Source organism: Sturnira hondurensis, unplaced genomic scaffold, assembly GCF_014824575.4.
Source record: "Sturnira hondurensis isolate 20B ecotype Veracruz unplaced genomic scaffold, ASM1482457v3 Scaffold0006566, whole genome shotgun sequence".
Taxonomy (NCBI): Eukaryota; Metazoa; Chordata; class Mammalia; order Chiroptera; family Phyllostomidae; genus Sturnira; species Sturnira hondurensis.
In genome coordinates, this window is record NW_028079197.1 from 2,350,496 (window position 1) to 2,366,706 (window position 16,211).

A 16,211-nucleotide genomic window follows, 5' to 3' on the forward strand; every position below is an offset into this window, starting at 1 on the left:
GAATTTAGTTATTCAGGGGCTGGGCAATGACTGCTGGGAGTCCCATCCCCACACAATCTGGTCATATGCGTCAGATTCCAGGCATACAAGTCTTACAAGCCAGAGCTCAGATCAAGTGTTCAGATGACAGGGATGAAAAGCCCAACTCAGAGGGACTAGGCCATATCACTGTTAACCTACTACATAGCACAATGCCTGGGACATCCTTAATAAAAAAGGGAGGGAGTGAGAGAGGGATGGTGATCACAGTGAAGCCAGATAACAATACTGAAAGGTCAGTAGTGAGATTAACATTGAAACAGGCCAAATTCTAAAGGCAGGCAGATTCATTCAATGGCAACAGCCCACAAAAGCAGAGGAACAGACCATCTCTAATACCACATAGATAGTAGCAGGACTGAGGAAACTCTGGAGAATATTTTACAAATAGAATTGAATTTTGACTGCAGTGTAAATACATGAGTGTATGTGAAGCAAGATACTTCTTTCATATTAAATGTATGCTATTTTTTCTGAACTCACTGCCTTTCTTTTCTGTTGCATTACACTTGAATGTTCACTCTAGTATTACATTTATTCCCAAATGTATTCCAGGACTCCAGAAAGCAAGTAGCATCTGCTCATGAATATAAACTTGTTAGACCATGGCCTACCTAGATCCATGGTTCTTAAGTGGCAGAGGAAATATAGCAATATTTTTAATGCTTCATAACAAATTAGTGACTTTTAAAAAATACTGATTTCTTAGCTCACAGTTCTGTACATCAGAAGTCTGAATACAGTATAGCTGAGCTCTGCTAAAGATCTCACAAGGCTGAAATAAAGGTGCTGGTGCTCTGACTGGTGTGGCTCAGTGGACTGAGCACCAGCCTGTGAACCAAAGGGTCACCAGTTCAATTCCCAGTCAGGGAACATGACTGGGTTGTGGGCCAGGTCCCCAACATGCGGTGTGCGAGAGGAAGCCACACGTTGATGTTTCTCTCCCTCTTTCTCTTTCTCTTTCTCTTTCCCTTCCCCTCTCTCTAACAAATAAATAAATAAAATCTTTTTTTTTTAAAGTTGCTGGTCAGGCTGCATTCTCATATGAAGCTAAGGGTCCTTTTCCTAGTCCATTCAGGTTGTTGAGAGAATTCAGTTGCCTACAGCCATAGGACTAAGGTATCTATTTCCCTACTATCAACAGGGGGCCACTCTCAGTTCTGAGAGGCTACATTCCACACTTCACAGTAGAAGTCAGCTTGCTTTCAGGCAAGCCAGAATGCATTTCTCTGACTTCCTCTTCCCCACCAGCCAGAGAAAACTGCTATTAAAGGGCCCATGTGACTAGGTCAGATCTTCCAGATAATCTCCCTATCTTAAAAGTCAACTGAGTTGGGACTTTAATTACAACTGCAAAATCTCTTCACAGCAGCACCAAGATTCATGGTTGAACTGAGTAACTAGAAGAAAGTGAGTACACTAGGGGCTAGAAAATCTTGGGGTCTATCTGGAAATCCTGCCTCCAATAACCCCCAATGTTGAGATGTACCCACTTAAAGAATACCATACAAAATGGCCCTGGCCAGGTGGCCCAGTTGGTTGGAGCGTCATCCTGTTTACCAAAAGGCTGTGGGTTCCATTTCCTGTCAGGGCACATAGGTTGTGTGCTCAATCCTAGGTCAGGGCAAGTACAAGGAGGCAACCAATCAATGTTTCTCTCTCACATTAATGTTTCACTCTCTCCCTTCCTCTCTTTCTAAAATAAACAAACAGATCCTTGGATGAAATTTTTTTTAAATTAAAGAATAACATAAAAAATTAAAAAATAATGAATTGCTTTAGTTTTGTTGTTGTTGTTGTAATATTTAGACACTTCACTCATTAACACAGTCTAATTGGACAAGCTACTAAAACTGTAGTTTTCTCTAGGGAGATAACAAAAAAATGAAATAAAATTGCCCTGGCTGGTGTGGCTCAGTGGCTTGAGTGCCGGCCTGAGAACCATAGGGTCATCGGTTCAATTCCCGGTTAGGGCACAGGCCTGGGTTGCAGGCCAGGTCCCCTGTAGGAGGCATATAAAAGGCAACCAAACATTGATGTTTCCCTCTCTCTCTCCCTCTTTTCCCCTATCTCTAAAAATAAATAAAAAATATTTAAAAAAAAATAAAATAGGAGGGCGGGCAGGGTTGGGAATATAAAACAGAAGCTGTACTTGAACAAGAATTAAAGAAAAAAAAAGAAAAAATAATAAAATAAAAGTGTGACCTTGGGCTTGAAGGTAACCAAAGTTTTACCACCTTGAAGCTGCCTTTTGGAATACTGATTTTAAGCCTGTTACTGAGAAACAAAAGACTCAGAAAGAACTTTGCCTCCACCCCACCCCATTCCTGCCCAAGAGGTTGAGAGAGAAAATTCTGCTTCAGGAAGGAGACCCTAGGATAATGTCTTTGCCTCATTTGAATTAATTATGTTATACAGGAAGGCTTCAGGCAGAGGCCTGTTACCCACTATGTCCCCTTGTTTCTGAGTTGCCAAGCAAAAATTTGCCTGTCGTGTTTGTTCAGTTCTTCCTCAACTACCTGTCCAACCTCACTTTTGAAATCTAAGACCCTATTATCCCTCCTTTTCTTCTTTGTCCAAAATGTCATATACCTAATGTTGCTTTCACTGCCTTTGGAATTTTCATGCATATGTGAATTCCTCATGTGCATGTATTATAAAATTTTATTTTCTTCGGTTAATCTGTCTCTGTTAGTTTTTTTAAGTATATTTTATTGATTATACCATTACAGTTGTTCTATTCCCCCCTTCATTCCCCTCCCCCCACACACTCCCTCCCCCACCATTATCCCCCCTTAGTTTATAACCACGTGTCTCAAGTTCTTTAGATTCTATATTTCCCCCACTATTCTTGCCCTCCCCCTATCTATTTTCTACCTACTGTCTATGCTATTTTCTGTGCCTTCTCCCCCCTTCTCCTCCTCCCACTCCCCTGTTGCTAACCCTCCATGTGTTCTTCATTTCTACGGTTCCACTTCTGATCTAGCTGTCTTCTTGGTTTGCTTTTGTTTTAGGTGTGGTTAATAACTGTGAGATTGCTGTCCTTTCACTGTTCATATTTTTCATCTTCTTTTTCTTAGATAAGTCCCTTTAGCATTTCATAGAATAAGGGCTTGGTGATGATGAACTCCTTGAACTTGACCTTATCTGAGAAGCACTTTACCTGGCCTTCCATTCTAAATGAAAGCTTTGCTGGATAAAGCAATCTTGGCTGTAGGTCTTTGGATTTCATGACTTGGAATACTTCTTTCCAGCCCCTTCTTGCCTGGAAGGTCTCTTTTGAGAAATCCGCTGACAGTCTGATGGGTACTCCTTTGTAGGTGACTGTCCCCTTATCCCTTGATGCTTCTAGCATTCTCTCCTTCATTTTAGTCTTGGCTAATGTAATGATGATGTGCCTTGGTGTGTTCCTTCTTGGGTCCAACTTCTTTGGGACTCTCTGAGCTTCCTGGATTTCCTGGAAGTCTATGTCCTTTGCCAGACTGGGGAAGTTCTCCTTTATTATTTGTTCAAATAAGTTTTCCACTCGTGGCTGTTTCTTTCCCCCTTCTGGTACCCCTATAATCCGGATGTTGGATTGTTTAAAGATGTCCTGGAGGTTCCTAAGCCTCTCCTCATTTTTTTGAATTCTCATTTCTTCATTCCTTTCTGGTTGGATGTTTTGTTCTTCCTTCTGGTCCATTCCATTGATTTGAGTCCCAGTTTCCTTTCCATCGCTATTGAATTCCTGGACATCTCCCTTCATTTCAATTACTTTAGCCTTCATATGTTCCTCTGATTTGTGACTATAATCAACCAGTTCTGTGAGCATCCTGATAAATAGTGTCTTGAACTGTGCTTCTGAGAGGCTGGCAATTTCTCGGTCGCTGAGAGGTATTGGCTCTGGGACTTTGCGTTCTTCTTGCGCCATCTTTTGGGCTGTTCGTGCCTGTTATGTAGCAGAATCGGAGCCCTAGGTGTTCCCTAGAGCAAGGCAACTAAGTTGCTGGGTTGTGACGCTGTATGTGGGGGCGGGGTCAAAGAGGAACAATGGCGTCCCATTTGCTGCCTGCTGCCACGGTCCCCACTGGTGCTGCAGCTGCCACCGTCACCGTGCCCACGCGTTTCATCCCACTGCACGCGAGTGTGCCACCACCGTCAGCCCTCGCCCCCTGGGGCCTGCGTGGTCCATCTCACTGTGTGCGAATGTGTGATTGTGGTCAGTCTGCCCCACACCCCAACTGGTTCCAGGCTGCCTGCATGCCTAGGTCGGGGGATCTGTCCTGCCCGACCCTGCTCGCTGCTGGCTCCGCCTCTCTTACCGTCCCCGTTGAAAGGTTAGATGTAGTCGGACTTCTGTATAATTCAATTTTCTGTCCTTTGGTTGTGTCTTTGTTTCTCCAAACCTTTGTTGTATTCAAACTTGGTTGTGGGAGAAGGCACAGTGTTTCCACCTATGCCTCCATCTTGGCGGAAGTCTGATAACATTTTTAGAGTTATTAAAGTTGTCTATTTAAATGTTTAATCAGTGGTACAAGAAAGCAAATTTTTCTGGGAACATTAAAACACATATGTACCACTTAACAACTGTCTATTTAAATGTTTGATCAGTGGTACAAGAAAGCAAACTTTTCTGGGAACATTAAAACACATATGTACCACTTAACAACTTTTTTAAAAAATTAATTTATTGGGGTAACATTGGTTAATAACATTACATAACTATCATCCTTTTTAAAAATATTTTATTTATTTATCTTTAGAGGGGAAGGGAAGGAGAGGGAGAGAAATATCAATGTATGGTTGCCTCTTGTGTGTCTCCTGCTGGGAATTGGTCTGCAACCCAGGCATGTGCCCCGACTGGGAATCGAACCGTGATACTCTGGTTTGCAGGCCCGCGCTCAATCCACTGAGCTACACCAGCCAGGTATCATCCTTTTTAAAGATGTGAAAAGATATGAAAAGATGTGTTTGTTTTGCCTGAAACATCTGTGCTTGAGTTTTAAAGCAGCAGGTTTTAGGTTTAGTCCAAGGCAGTGGTTTTAAAGCTTTTCTCCTTATTAGGAATGGAACCCTTTAATCAAACCTATTTCATGCACAGTCCATACATCATAAAAATAAAAACTTCTCTAGTTGAAGCAAGGATAGTTCAGTTCCCTGCCTGCTTGGCCATCTACGCCTCCAGAGACTGTTCCCACGGTTTTATGAAAAAAATAGAAAATGATTCCATATCTCTGGTTCTATTTCACATGTTTATTTTTTTTAAAGATTTTATTTATTTATTTATTTATTTATTTAAAAGATTTTATTTATTTATTTTTAGAGAGAGGGGAAGGGAAGTAGAAAGAGTGGGAGAGAAACATCAATGTGTGGTTGCCGCTCACGTGTGCCCTACTGGGGACCTGGCCTGCAACCCAGGCATGTGCCCTGACTGGGAATCGAACCAGTGATGCTTTGGTTCACAGGCCTTTAATCCACTAATCCACTTGATCCACTGAGCCAGACCAGCTGGGGCCACAATTGTCTTTTTTTTAATTTATTTCGTTTGTAGGCTGGTGCTCAATCCACTGAGCCACACCAGCCAGGGCTGGGGTTTTTTTTTTTTAAGATTTTATTTACTTATTTTTAGAGGGTAAAGGAGGGAGAGAGAGAGGGAGAAAAATGTTGATCACTTGCCTCCTGCAACCAGGGATGTGCCCTAACTGGGAATCGAACTGGTGACCTTTTGCTTTGTTGGGCTATGCCCAACCAATTGAGCCACATTGGTCAGGGCTTGTTCACAATGACTTTAAAAACTACACAGGTCTAAGACTGAGGTGGGTTTAAGGAAACTTGTTATACTTCCTTACCTGCACAGTATAAACTCTACTTAGGAGTTCCAAAATCTAGAGTATTGAACAACTTTATGGGGTACTTGCTTTCTCCTCTTGAGAAGAGTATAAACTGGCAGTATCCTTGGGGCCATTTTGCTCCAACCCAAGTGTAATCACCCAACATTAGTGACAACACTGTAATGCATGTAGGCTTTTTATGTATAGGGTTAGGTGATTTGAGATATAGTATTGACATGAAAAGATTTAATATTGAAATCTGTTAAGAGTTTTTATAGATTTTGAAGTACACAAGAAACATTTTGAAACTGGCCAAACTGTCAGGGCCAAGATAAAATTCTATAAAAAAATCATCAACCATCAATTATCTGAAAGGTCAGTTGTGTTACAGATAATAATAGCAAAAATAAAAATAAAAAAATCATTTCTATTTGGCTTTAGGATCTTTATATCTTTTTCAAATATACCTCACCTTGTTAATGAGGGTTTATGTTAATATTAAAATTAAATTTCAATCTGTGAGCACGCAAGAACTGATAGTTAAAGAATGATAGTTTACAAATGTATTAACAGGCACAGAAAAGCTACCCTGCAATTTTAAATGTTACTATTGTATGATGGAATATTAAATAACTATGCATTACTGTTCAGGACTCTGGAAGAAAGGTAACTAAAATTATCTTAAACAAGAAGAGAGAATTTATTCACTCACATAACCAAGTACGGACTGCTATAACTCTTGCCTATTCCTTTGTGATTACCATAGTATGTTAGAGAGCAGTATGAGTATAAGGTGAATTTTGCATTTGCTTAGGTGCAATTTTGTTAGCTAGAAACACTAGGTGAAAGTAGAAAACTATGTCCAGCTGAATTAAGTCATTTAGGAATACACAAAATATGCACACATACACACCGCAAACATCTCCTATCTACCTCTGTTCATTGGGTGTGTTTTGAGTCACACCCATCCACATCTAGTGTTACAATTTTCCTCCTGATTTCATATAACCTACCTTCTGTCACTTTGCAACAACTCGCAAGCAGCAATCCTTTTGACGCCTGTTTCCACAAGCAAATTTCAGGTCTTCTTGAAAATGAAGTGCTATATTTATTATAGTATTTATGTATTTCTTAACCATTTAACATGTGTAAAACTTTGCTAGCATTTTTATTAGATTTGTATGTTTTTGTGTATCTGTCACTTACAAAGTTTTAAAATGTTGTACTCTTATCCCCATTTTTCCCATAAACCCAGTGGGTTTTATTGAACAACTTTGCATAGTGTAGTGATTTTTTAGAAAGTGTATGTTGCCATATAGCAGCACTGACTACAGTCCAGTACTTAATCCAGGGTCCAAGATATGTTAATACTCTCAGTTCTTGTCCACCTCTCCTCTTTGCTTATCTGTTTCTTTTTTTACTTTGCCGCTTCCTTCTTGTACTCAGCAAAAGCTATAAGCAACTTTAGTTTATAATATCTTAATAAATCTCAGTCCAAAGGACATGAGACTTTCAGTGTTTATATATTGCATCTCAGGGATGATGTTAATTAGTCTTTGGAAATCCCTCCAGCTAAGAGCATAGAGAACTCTCATTTGTCAGGCCTAGGTCAGCTGATTTCCTGCCACTAACCATGTGGGGAGATACTACTGTAATTGTCTTCCTTACTAGAACCAAATGGAGTTATGTAATGGATGTTTTTAAAAGAAAGAGTTACTAGCAGGCAGGAATAATTTGCTAACCACAAGTTATTAAGAGTTCAGCTTCTGTATTCATTGACATGACAAGAGCTCATGACATGTCAAATTAAAACAGTTATAAAATACTGCATGTAGAATAATTTCACTTTATGTAAAATTATTTACTACATATCTATATGTGTATATAAGCATAGAAAATTCTGGTAGAATGTTTATAAATTATTGATGGTGATTGTCTTTGATTGCTGATTAAAATAATAGCAAGAGGCCCTGGCTGGTGTGGCTCAGTGGATTGGGCGGTGGCCTGTGAACCAAAAGGTCACCAGTTTGATTCCAGGCCAGGGCACATGTCTGGGTTGTAGGCCAGGTCCCAGTTGGGGGCATGCAATAGGCAACCAACTGATGTTTCTCTCCCTCTCTCTCTCCCTTCCTCCCCTTCTCTCTAAAAATAAATGAGTAAAATCTTAAAAAAATAATAGGAAGAGATTTGTGCCTTATTTGTACCTTTATATAATGATAGAATACAGTGAATATGTATTACTTTGTCAAGAAGGGGAAAATAGCCCTGGCTGGTGTAGCTCAGTGGATTGAGCATGGGCCTGTGAACCACATGATTGCAGTTCGATTCCCAGTCAGGGCACATGCCTGGGTTGCAGGCCAGGTCCCAGCAGGGGACACACGAGAGGCAACCATACATTGATGTTTCTCTCCCTCTCTCCTTCCCTTCCCTTCTAAACATAAATAAATAAAATCTTTTTTAAAAAAAGAAGGGGAAAATAGTAAAAGGAAATATATAACCAATCATATACAAGGTAGACTTATACGCATTTAAGATCTGAGATGGTTCCCAATATAATGTGTGACTATGAGTCCTGGGCTTATTGCTTAACTTCTGGGACTTAGCTTAGCTCCTTAGCTTCTGGAACACACTTTAGCTTCTGGAACAGTTTAATAAGTGCCACTAAGAAGTTGGACTTGGAAAATATACCCACAAAGTGAATCTTGCAGTGTTCATATTAGTCTACCAAATAAAAAGTCATTTTCTGTACTGTAGGCCTAACACAGAGAATGGTAATGATGTTTTCCAAAGCAACTGTGAAATGATGGACTAATGTGGAGTATCTAAAAACAAAGTATACTATTAGTGGTTTGCTTCTGTTTTAAAAAAAGTTATTGATGAGAGAGAAAGAGCGCAATTTGTTGTTCCATCTATCCATGCATTCACTAGTTGATTCTTGTATGTGCCCTGACCGGGTATTGAACCAACAACCTCACCATACTGAGACTATGCTCTAATCAACTGGGCTACCTGGCCAGGGCTGAAGTTAATTAATAATATGGACTAAGCATAATTTTGTTTTTGATTTCAAAACAATAACCAGTGTATATGGCCTGATCTAAAGAAAGAGAACCTAAGACATGCAAATTTATGCTTCACAAAATTATTCCAGATCTAAAGCTGGAGAAGAGATCTTTTATTTTTCTCTTATGGTGCATATATATATAGACAGTTACAACAGTTACCAACAAAGAACTTCCCATAAGACTGTCAGCTGATTTCTCCAAAGAAACCTTACAGGCAAGAAGGGGCTGGAAAGAAGTATTCCAATTCATGAAAGGCAAGGACCTACATCCAAGATTGCTCTATCCAGCAAAACTTTCATTTAGAAGGAAAGGGCAGATGAAGTGCTTTCCAGATGAGGTCAAGTTCATGGAGTTCATCATCACCAAGCCCTTATTATATGAAATGTTAAAGGAACTTATCTAAGAAATAGAAGAAGATCAAAAACCATGAACAGTAAAATGACCACAAACTCATAACTATCAACAACTGAACCTAAAAAACAAAAACAAAAACTAAGCAAACAAGCAGAACAGGAACAGAATCGGAGAAATGGATATCACATTGAGGGTTATCAGTGGGGAGGGGGAAGGGGGAGAATGGGGGAAAAGATTCAGGGAATAAGAAGCATAATTGGTAAGCAGAAAATAGATGAGGGGGGGAGGTTAAGAATCGTATAGGAAATAGAGAAGCCAAAGAACTTATAGGTACGACCCATGGACATCAACTAAGGTGGGAAAAATACTGGAGGGTTGGGGGGTCCAGGGCAGAGGTGGGACAAAGGGGAGAAAAAAATTGGGACAACTGTAATAACATAAGCAATAAAATGTACTTAAAAATATATGCATAATACACAGAATGTGGAGCACATATGAATAAAAACAAATGTATACGTAATGGAATGGCTGCCTAGGGAAAGAGATGAGAGGATAAAAATAAATACAAAATTTTAAACATGAACAAGTATAAAAGACACATGGACAATAACTAAGGGTGGGGGGTGGAAAGGGGAGGGAGGCGGGGAGCATGGGGTGGGGGGCGGGCAGGGTTGGGATTATAAGACAGAAACCTGTACTTGAACAAGAATTAAATAAAAATTATATTTAAAAAAAAATTTTAAAAAGATGATTGACTTATTGAATAACTCACTATTAATCCCTTTAAATATTTGTATGTACTGTTTGAGGAAACTGTAAATTCTACTTAAGTGTAAAACAAGGCAAGCCTCATCAGCAACAAATTATTCAGTTTGAATAACATTATTTTGTTCTGTTAATCAAATTTGCCATACTCTGTATCTGCCCATTTGACAAGTTAAGTTAAAAATAAAAGATATTTTGTAGTCAAAAAAAGAAAAAACTTAGTAGTCCCAGCGTCATATCTGGGATGCATATCATATGCATGAATTTCTTTTACAAACTCCCTAAGTGGTCACTCAGATGTATGGAGCTTACTATTTACTCAGTCATTTTTTTCATAAATACGTACTAACAAAGTTCTTCATTGTATTTAGCCTAAATCTGCATTTCTGTAAGTTCTATCCACTAGTTATAATTCTGGCTACTAAGTCCATATAAAACCATTGATCTGTTTAAAGATGGTTATCAGTCCTCTTTTTTATTTTTATTTTGGAAACATGAACATATACTTACATGTTTATACTGAATGTGTTCAGAGAGAAAGATAAATGGGAATTTCAAGTGCACAATTAAGGTGGTACAATAAATATATATGTGATAAACATGTATACCCTAAACCTGTCACCTGTGCATAGGGTACCTGTCTAGTGATATGTTCTCTATGTGCTCCTGGTGACATGTTACATTAGAATAGCTCTTTATACTTTCTGAGATAGTTTTACATCTCTTATATCATCAAATGGTAATAAAATAATTGCTATCATTAAATCAGTGCTAGACATTGTATTAAGTACTTTGCATATATTATTTCACTTACTACTCATACTATATGAGGAAAATAATAGAATTATTCACCATTATAAGTAGGGGAACTGAGGTTTAGAAGAGTTCAGTTACTTGCCCAAAGTTTCACAGCTGGCATTTGGTGGTCAGTATTTGAGCCTGTGGGGGGCTAAAAAAAATGAATACTATTCCCTCCCACCTTCTAAGATCTAGTTGGGCTAGTAATGAAACTAACAGAGACACTTCCGCCAAGATGGAGGCATAGGTGGAAACACTGTGCCTTCTCCCACAACCAAGTTTGAATACAACAAAGGTTTGGAGAACAAAGACACACTCAAAGACCAGAAAACTGAATTATACGGAAGTCCCACAACGAACCTTTCATCCGGGAAGGTAAGAGGGGCGGAGCCAGCAGCGGAGCAGGGTCGGGCAGGACAGATCCCCCGACCTAGGCGCGCAGGTAGACCGGACCCAGTCAGGGTGTGGGGCAGACTGACTGTGGTCACACATTTGCGCACAGTGAGATGGACCACGCAGGCCCCAGAGGGCGAACCCAGTGGTGGAGGGCTGATGGCGGTGGCACACTCCCGTGCAGTGGGACGGAACGCAGGGGGCCCGGTGATGGTGGCAGTTGCTGCGGGAGGCGGCAGGCAACAGGCGGGAGGCGGGACGTCATTGCTCCTCTTTGACCCCGCCCCCACAAACAGCGTCACAACCCAGCGACTGAGTTGCCCTGCTCTGGTGAAAACCTAGGGCTCCGATCCTGCTACGTAACAGGCACGAACAGCCCAAAAGATGGCGCAAGAAGAACGCAAAGTCCCAGAGCCAATAACTCTCAGCGACCGAGAAATTGCCAGCCTCTCAGAAGCACAGTTCAAGACACTGTTTATCAGGATGCTCATAGAACTGGTTGATTATAGTCACAAATCAGAGGAACATATGAAGGCTAAAGTAATTGAAATGAAGGGAGATGTCCAGGAATTCAATAGCGATGGAAAGGAAACTGGGACTCAAATCAATGGAATGGATCAGAAGGAAGAATAAAACATCCAACCAGAAAAGAATGAAGAAATGAGAATTCAAAAAAATGAGGAGAGGCTTAGGAACCTCCAGGACATCTTTAAACATTCCAACATCCGGATTATAGGGGTACCAGAAGGGGGAAAGAAACAGCCACGAGTGGAAAACTTATTTGAACAAATAATAAAGGAGAACTTCCCCAGTCTGGCAAAGGACATAGACTTCCAGGAAATCCAGGAAGCTCAGAGAGTCCCAAAGAAGTTGGACCCAAGAAGGAACACACCAAGGCACATCATAATTACATTAGCCAAGACTAAAATGAAGGAGAGAATCCTAGAAGCAGCAAGAGATAAGGGGACAGTCACCTACAAAGGAGTACCCATCAGACTGTCAGCGGATTTCTCAAAAGAGACCTTACAGGCAAGAAGGGGCTGGAAAGAAGTATTCCAAGTCATGAAATCCAAAGACCTACAGCCAAGATTGCTTTATCCAGCAAAACTTTCATTTAGAATGGAAGGACAGATAAAGTGCTTCTCAGATAAGGTCAAGTTCAAGGAGTTCATCATCACCAAGCCCTTATTATATGAAATGCTAAAGGGACTTATATAAGAAAAAGAAGATGAAAAATATGAACAGTGAAAGGACAGCAAACTCACAGTTATTAACAACCACACCTAAAACAAAAGCAAACCAAGAGGACAGCTAGATCAGGAGTGGAACCGTAGAAATGAAGAACACATGGAGGGTTAGCAACAGGGGAGTGGGAGGAGGAGAAGGGGGGAGAAGGCACAGAAAATAGCATAGACAGTAGGTAGAAAATAGATAGGGGGGAGGGCAAGAATAGTGGGGGAAATATAGAATCTAAAGAACTTGAGACACGTGGTTATAAACTAAGGGGGGAGAATGGTGGGGGAGGGAGTGTGTGGGGGGAGGGGAATGAAGGGGGGAATAGAACAAGTGTAATGGGATAATCAATAAAATATATTTAAAGTAAAAAAAATAAAAAATAAAAATGTTATCAGTTTATCATTCGTATTCTGTTTTGACTTTTTCTAAGTATAATATTTAAGGTACCTTAAATGGTCCAAGAGAGGTGGTATGGTATAGTGAAAAAAGCACCAAATTAGGACTCTGTGTTTGTCTTCATTGCTAGATTGAGAGCTCCTAAAGATAGGAACTAAGTTTTCTTCTTCATGGTTGAATTGTCCTCAGCACCTAGAACAGTACATGATGACAAAGTTTAAATTTTAAGGCAAAGAAACTTACTATTAAATAACTAGCAACAAAATAAATTCAGGTAGTTTATTTACTCATATCTTTCCATAATTCTTAAGGAAAAGTAATCTTTCTTGGTGAGCAACAAAATAAAATGTCAATACTTTGAAATACATTTTTTGTCCCTAAGAAATTAACATATTTAAAACACATAAAACTAACAATTACTGGATCGTGACAGAAGTCATATACTAACAATGTGCTATAAATCCCATGCCAGCAATTCTGAAATCCAAAAAGCTCTGGAAACCAAAAATTTTTATTTTGTATTTTTAGTAACTTATTTGATAGTCAAATTGATCTAACCTAAATTTATTTGGCAGTAGTATCTGACCTAAATTGAATGAGGCTGTTTACTGGTATTTATTTACCCTGTATGAATAATGATATGGTTTGCTGCAAGAAATATTACCATATTTAAATATGCAGTGTTTTCCCTGAACTGGCTGGAGTGTTACACTGTATATACAGCACGTGGCATTTGGTTTCACACAAGTCTGCCAGACAACGCCAGGTATTTTCCTGCTTGCTTTACAAGGAAGAATCTAGAGTCCTATTTCAATCTTTCTGAGGCCATGCTCCTGGTCCCAATTCAATGTTTTCTGCTGCCATCTTGAGCAATACTTGAGGGTGTGCAAACAGCCCAAAGAGCCTTTCTGTCATGTCAATGGGAAAGATAAACATACTTCACAATGATATAGAAAGTTCATGCTATCCCTCTGTCAATGGTCCATTGTCTAAGAAGGAGCATCTTAGTCTTTTATTAAGTACCTGTTTTCATCACTGGACATTGGGTACCGAAGGACCATAATTTCGCTAATTGGTCTTAGCCTTGCAAGGGTATCTATCTGCTCAGCATATAGTATTTACCATTTGAGTGACGCACATCTTGGCCAGGATGTAAGAATTTCTCTTACATTAAGTGTGGGCAGCAACGGATATTTGTAGAGAAAAGAAAAAAAAAACCCGGAGGCCTTAATAGGCTCAGCTCCAGCAATAAATCCCTTATTACTCCACGGAACTGGCACACTCTCCACGCATCTTTCATGGACCCCACCCTGTGGCCTGCAGAACCATATCTAGGGATCTCAATTAAAGATCTTCTGGTAAATAGGGCGCGCTATTCCTGTAACACTAGAGGTAGTGGACCTGCCTGTGCCCTAGTGTGGGCTATTCCGGGCTTGGATAAATTAGGTAAGATGTGAATGCAAACCACAATGCCAACGTTTCCCGAGAGCATTTCTTAAAAAAAAAAAAAAAGCAGATTCGAAAATGCCTCTCAGGAACAGCAGAGGTAGTGGGTAAGACGCTCCACCGGACCCCCACCTAGTCCGGCACGAACCCCTGGGGGCAGGGTACCGAGCGGCTCCAGCGCAGGTTCTAAACTCCTCCCTTCTGGAGCTCATCCCGACCCTTACCGGCTACTTCCGGCCCTCGTGAACGCCCTCAACGCGCTTGCGTTGTTTTGATAGGCTTCTCCGGCCGATGAAATCCGAGCTCTGCCTCTCTGGGACCGCCCCTGCCTGCCCTTCGCCCCGCCCGCTCTTTAGCGGCCCCCGCCCGAAATCTCGCGAGGGTAAGTGCGCGTCAGTATTTTACGAGCAACTAGCTCTTGCAGCTGCTGTAATTGCTGCTGCGGGAGAAAGTGGACTGTCTCTAGTCCGGGAGCCCGCCCTCCCCCGTTGAAGAGAGCCACCGCCTCTTTTCTTGTCCTCCACTTACACCTATTGCCGGGAGCGGCGACAGCGACAGTCCCTGGGATCGGCGCCGTCTCATCTCAACAGACGGCCGCTTTGCCGGTCATTCCCGCAGCCGGGCAGCTGACGGCGCCCCCCGCTCCTAACCGGCTCCTCTCTCCAGAGCGTCCGTTCCCTCCTCATCCTCGCGCGGGACCCAACTCCCCACGGTCTCGCCAGGGTGGAGGACGACGAGCAGGAGACGAGAGTCACCCTCTCAAGCGACGTCGGCCCCCTCGCCCGCGGGTGTGTCCTATAAATGGCGTCGGAAAGCGACACGGAGGAATTCTTTGATGCCCCCGAAGATGTGCACCTAGGAGGCGGCTACCCTGCAGGGTAAGTAGCTATGGCCCAGAAGCCGGGCGCCCTGATTCCCCGGCTTCCCCCGTGCCTTCCCCTTCCACCCCTCGCAGGTCCCGCTGCGTCCGCCACCGCTGCTCCTCAGCTTCGGGCACTTCAGAGTGAGTCGGGGGATGGGGGATCGCCCACCTCGGGTAAACCTCTTCTTTCCCTGGCGAAAGGCCCCTGGGGCTCTCTCGGGGATCTCTCGGAACTCCTTTCTCATCTTGCCCAGCTTTCTGCAAGGTGGGACAGCTGACGTGCCTTCGAGTCGGCGGTTTGTTTGTGGGGTTCAGCGCTTACCTTTGAAACATCCGTTTTGGCCTTGGGGACCATAAATTAAAGGAGTAGTAACTGGAGAAATTGCATTTCCCATTTTTCTTTCTTTTGCCGCTTACTTACCTCTTCATTTTAGAGGTAGCTATAACTCTCCCGATTTTCCGTTCTGTTTTCCTTGCACAGAAATAAAAGGAGCCGCGGAAAGGGTCAGGTGTTTACTTAGGAAAGTCCTCTGTCTCATGTACTCTAGATCAACAGTGTTTCATTAAATTCCTTTGCCTCACGGTAAAGGAATAAATGGTAATTCCTTTACCGTGAGGCAAAGGAAATCGAAGGTCCTTTAGCAATAGGGAGAATGCCGTTTTCGAAGGTATCCGCACATAAATGTACACAACCGACTACAGAGATAGAAACAAGTGCTGAGTAATCTGGTGGTTGGAAGAAGAGCCGCAGCTTTGTGCTCTTTATCTAATTCTGCAAGATGTTTTAGTAGTGATTAATATGGGAGATTCTGAGTAGGAAGTACAGTAGTTGGACTGCTTCCCTTGCCTGAGACTTCTATTTACCCACTCCTCCACTATTCAAAGTTGGAGTAATGTTTATAGCGATTTTGCCGAACTCTTCTACGGACTTATGTGGGGCTAGAGGCAGTAAAGTGTATTTTTATGCTGTGAGAACTTGAGAATTGCTAAAATTTGTATGTTAATACAAGGCACTAATATGATTTCAGAAGCCAATTACCATTAATT

The 16,211-nt window shown here is 41.5% G+C and overlaps 1 protein-coding gene across 1 annotated transcript in view; it reads left to right on the forward strand.

Moving 5' to 3' along the window:
• Positions 1–14,686: 14,686 nt before the first annotated feature.
• The window catches only part of WDR44 (WD repeat domain 44), a 90,652-nt gene continuing 89,127 nt past the window's right edge, over positions 14,687–16,211 (forward strand). Inside the window, exon 1 of the mRNA XM_037050184.1 lies at positions 14,687–15,180. Within this exon, the coding sequence (XP_036906079.1) occupies positions 15,104–15,180 (77 nt within the window). The 5' untranslated portion in view covers positions 14,687–15,103. The remainder of the gene's footprint in view (positions 15,181–16,211) is intronic.